Raw genomic sequence first — 4,242 nt, forward strand, 5'->3', positions numbered from 1 at the left:
TATATAGTGATACAAAAGGATAGGCCTTGAGAGCAGAATGGTAGCTCGAATTGTACCATAACTCTGGCAGGGACAATTACTGACTCCCTCGACTTAGCATGCGTGAATGAAGCAGCGTAAGTTTTTTGTTTCTTCTTTTATTTCTTATTTCTTTTTCACCCTTTTTCTGTTATTTTTCTTTTTCATTCTCCATTTTTACTTTACTTTTTTTTACTTTTTAATACGTGGACCTTTTTGCTAATTTGCAAACTTTTTTATAATTCATGAACTTTTTGAAATTAGCAAATAATTTTTAAATCATGAACATGTGTTGAATTTGTGAATGGTTTTCCAAATTCGCAAACATTTTTATAATTGCAAACATTTTTTTAATTCATGGACATATTTGAGTTCGTGAGCATTTTTTGGATCGGCAGACACTTTCTGTATTCACGAACATTTTTTTGAAACAAATAATCTTTGAATTCATGAATCCATATTCTAATTCATGAACATGTTTTGGATTTGCGTACAATCTTTGAATTCATGAATCCTTATTCTAATGCATGAACATGTTTTGGATTTGCATACATTTTATGAATTTTCTACTCCCTCTGTCCAATAATATAAGATGTTTTTTGTCACTGCACTAGTGTCAAAAAACGTCTTACATTTTGGGACGGAGGAAGTAACATCTTACGAATTCACGAACATGTTTTGAATCTGTGAACATATTTTCAAATCTGTGAACAATATATTAATTCACAGTTTTTTTCCAGGTTAATGATTCTTTGAATTCGTGAACATTTTTTTTGAATTCATGGACATCTTTTATAATTCACGAACATTTTTTGCAATCGTGAACAATTTTTGAATTCAAAAACATTATTACAAATCCATGAACAATTTTTATACTTCATTATTTTTATTGAACTCATTAGGATTTATGAATTTCGGAATTCAAGAATACTTTGTATATTCGCAAGCAGTTTTTTAAAACGACGAGAAATTTTTGAATATTTTTTGAATTCAGTAACTTTTTATGAATTTGAAAATATTTTTCGAATTTATGAACTTTCTTAAATACACATGATTTTTTTAATTGAAAAAGTTTTTTGTATTTTGTATTTTCATTATTTATAAATTTAAATACACAGACGAACAAAAGACGAAATGAGGAAAGAGGAAAAAGAGAAACAGACGTGCACTCGCTCGCTGTGCGAGGCCCCATCTCGCGCGAGGGACGCGAGCGTAGCGCTCGCTTTGAGCGACACACAGCAGCGCCCTCACTTGGATGGGTACGCTTCTCCCTAAAAAAACTTGGATCGGCACGCGACTTCCTTCCTCCCCCTCCCTCCCGGCGGCGGCGACGGCGACGGCGACGGCAACTCCCCGCATCTGAAAGGGTGTGTCCTCTCTCCCCTCCTGCCACCTCCCTGGCTTCGGTCCATGTATCCAGCGAAATATCACTGCTGACACTCACAGTACCTCCAGAATACTTCGATTTGCCGAGGCGAGCTGTTCTTGTCTTCTCACGCCTCGTGGCGCGGCGTGGGTGAACTCGCGGAGGCCCCTCGAAGCAAACGCGCGGGGAGATGTTTGCGACGGCGGCGCGGTGGGCGGCGAAGAAGGGGAAGCCCAAGATGGCGCCGATCGAGCTCACGACGGCGCCGGATCAGGCGCAGTCCATCACCCGCACCATCTTCGACGTCGTCAAGGAGCACGGCCCCCTCACCATCTCCGACGTTTGGGAGCACGTCAAGGTACTGTTTCTGCTGAAAATTGTGTAAGATTCATCTCCGCACGCAACCTGTTCGACGGAATGTCTTACTGTTACTGGCAACTTGGCTGGATCGGACAGTGTCTTCTCTGTTCTTGCAACGTGATTTTGGATTCCTTGTCATTTAGAACGTGCCTCGTGTGTTCATTTTGTTCAGGATGTAGGCCTGAGGGGTTTGACAAGCAAGAGGCAGATGAAGATCATGCTGCGGTGGATGAGGGAGAAGCAGAAGCTCCGGCTCATCTGCGACCATGACGGACCTCACAAACAATTCCTCTACACGACATGGTTCACCAACCCCAAGAATGCGCCGCAGAGGCCCAAGAGGGAGCTCAGCAGAGAGCCTCCCAAGCCATGACCGCACTCATGTTAACCAATGTAGGCCATATTTTGTTTACTTACACCTTTCTCATGATTTTTCCTGCATCTGTAGACAAAGCTGTTAATCATATATGGTGCTTATAGCTGAAATACTGAACGATGCCAGATTGTGAATTATGAAAGAATAAATTGTTAGATATTTAGGGTTTGCGGTCTACCTCTTATTCCTCTGCGCTTATCCGTGGTGCCGCCCAAAACAGTTTTTTTTTCTGCTGTAGTTCTGATTTTGCCTTCTTTGGTGCTTCTTCCCAAAACTGGTGTTGGTGTTCAAGGACTTTGGCATCGGCCTTCTCCAATTGAAATGAATGTGGTTTTAACTGCTATTAACTTTGGCAATAACCTTACTTTAAATGATGGGGTTATATCTCATTATCACATCTTTAACCATTTGCAGGTCATGTATTCAGTAGAACAGCATAAAAAGTATCTAATATCTGATGAAAATCATAGTAATTAGTAACTTCAAAATAATTTTCAGTAATTAACACATGTTAGTTTCCAGAGCTGCGATGCCCTGTATTGCATTGCAATTTCAGTATATAAAAGTTTGGTGGCATAAACAACCTGCAATAACAAGGACCCAAAACTAATTTCCTAGTATCAGTTTCATATACTCAAGCATATTCCTTCTACATATATTCACATGACCTTCCAAATGCCTAGATTATTTGCAGAACGTTCTTTTTGTCAGAGTTGGTGTTTTTTTTCTGTTGACAGCTAGTTGTGATATTATATGTGGTTAAGAAGTATCAACCCAGGAATGGTACTGTCTTTGACAAGAGTACTGAGGCCCGGAGTTATTCCAAGAGATGCAGCACCTCGATTCGTTTGGGGTCAGAATCATTGTGGTTGATGCAGCCAAGGAAAAGAAGGGCAGATATCCTGAAGGAGGGTTCTAATCCAGATTATGTGGCGGCTGATGCTAGACCACCTGTAGTCAACAAAGAAATGAGCAGTACAACTGTGTTTGGGGCCAATATCCTGAAGGAGGGTTCTAATCCAGATTATGTGGGACCTGGTTGGCAAGCGTCTCGTACTAAGCGAGCTTCGGAGGAAAGATGCCAAGGCACTGCCTTCTCAAGACCTGAGGTGTTCCGTCAGGACAACTAGGAGCGCATCAAGGGAAACAAGCTCTCACTGCTAAGCACTAACTGGTCAGGACAGTCTTGTCTCATCAACATGTCTGTTTTTCTTACGAGATTTATTGTTATTAGTGCACGAACATACTGGTTATTTTCGATTGGTAATGATGTATTGACTTGGAGTATTGAAGTTGCTTGGCTGCCTGAGTACAATGTATTGTAGCATAGGCCACCATTGTTGTTTCTCATGTTCTTGTTAAGATGCAGTAGCTTGTGTATCTTACAGCAAAGCTGTGGCATGTTTCCCATGTTCAATAATAGCATAAGAGGAACCTTACCAGAATTTCTATTCTTTAGTACTGGGCATATCAGTTATTTTTTTGCAGTAGTGTACTAGGTGGAGCGATTTAATTAGCTTGGCTAACTTGGTACAGTAGGTTGCCTAGCCGAAGTTTGTTAATTATTGTTTCATGTTATAAGATGCCCATTTATACCTTGTGCAAACAGAGTTGGCTCAGGTTGGGCATACGGTTGTGCAGCCTAACAACCCGAGTTCAATTCCTAGAATTGACAGGTGATGCACAGGGGTTTTTCCCCATTTATTGAAGATCAAGTTTGGTGTGTGGTCGAACCACTCGTCAAAAAATATCTTGGTACTCACTTAAAAAATTCTGAGGACCATGTTTATCTTGGTACTCATACTAAAATGGCCGTATGCATGCCTAGTTGGTGCAGAGGCCGGGGAAGTGAAATTCTCCCCCAATTTTATATAGTTCCCCCAATTTTAAAACTGGAAGGGACAAATCAAGGAGGATTGGCGACGACCCGCGACCATCCACGTCGACACCGCCGGCGATCCCTGATGTGGACACAGACCTAGGGTAGGGTAATAGGCTCGACCTACACGTCCTACCTAAGGTCCTTGTCCTAAGAACAAAGAAGTTCAAGAATCAGAAGAAAGGATCCAGCAAAGGCGTCGAGTGAAGTCCACTCGACCTACCATCCACTCGGAGACCTCAC

At 41.5% G+C, this 4,242-nt stretch overlaps 1 protein-coding gene across 2 annotated transcripts; it reads left to right on the top strand.

Moving 5' to 3' along the window:
• The first annotated feature begins 1,240 nt into the window (after positions 1-1,240).
• On the top strand, positions 1,241-3,578 carry LOC123147245 (uncharacterized). Of its 2 annotated transcripts, XM_044566491.1 has the most exons (4): positions 1,241-1,385; positions 1,474-1,742; positions 1,917-2,137; positions 2,858-3,578. In XM_044566491.1, exons 2-3 carry the CDS (start codon positions 1,575-1,577, stop codon positions 2,115-2,117), a joined length of 369 nt encoding a protein of 122 aa, XP_044422426.1. In that variant the 5' UTR covers positions 1,241-1,385; positions 1,474-1,574; the 3' UTR covers positions 2,118-2,137; positions 2,858-3,578. The 2 variants fall into 2 exon arrangements, with proteins under 2 accessions (XP_044422426.1, XP_044422425.1); XM_044566490.1 differs by having other exon boundaries at positions 1,917-3,578.
• The last annotated feature ends 664 nt before the right edge of the window (positions 3,579-4,242 follow it).

This window comes from Triticum aestivum, chromosome 7A (genome assembly GCF_018294505.1).
Source record: "Triticum aestivum cultivar Chinese Spring chromosome 7A, IWGSC CS RefSeq v2.1, whole genome shotgun sequence".
Taxonomy (NCBI): domain Eukaryota; kingdom Viridiplantae; phylum Streptophyta; class Magnoliopsida; order Poales; family Poaceae; genus Triticum; species Triticum aestivum.

What these genes read in the sequence shown, in the direction of transcription:
- LOC123147245 (XM_044566490.1), top strand. Translation starts at nt 1,575, where the DNA reads ATGTTTGCGACGGCGGCGCGGTGGGCGGCGAAGAAGGGGAAGCCCAAG. An exon ending in ACGTTTGGGAGCACGTCAAG is followed by an intron (nt 1,743 to 1,916) that starts GTACTGTTTCTG and finishes CATTTTGTTCAG; the next exon opens with GATGTAGGCCTGAGGGGTTT.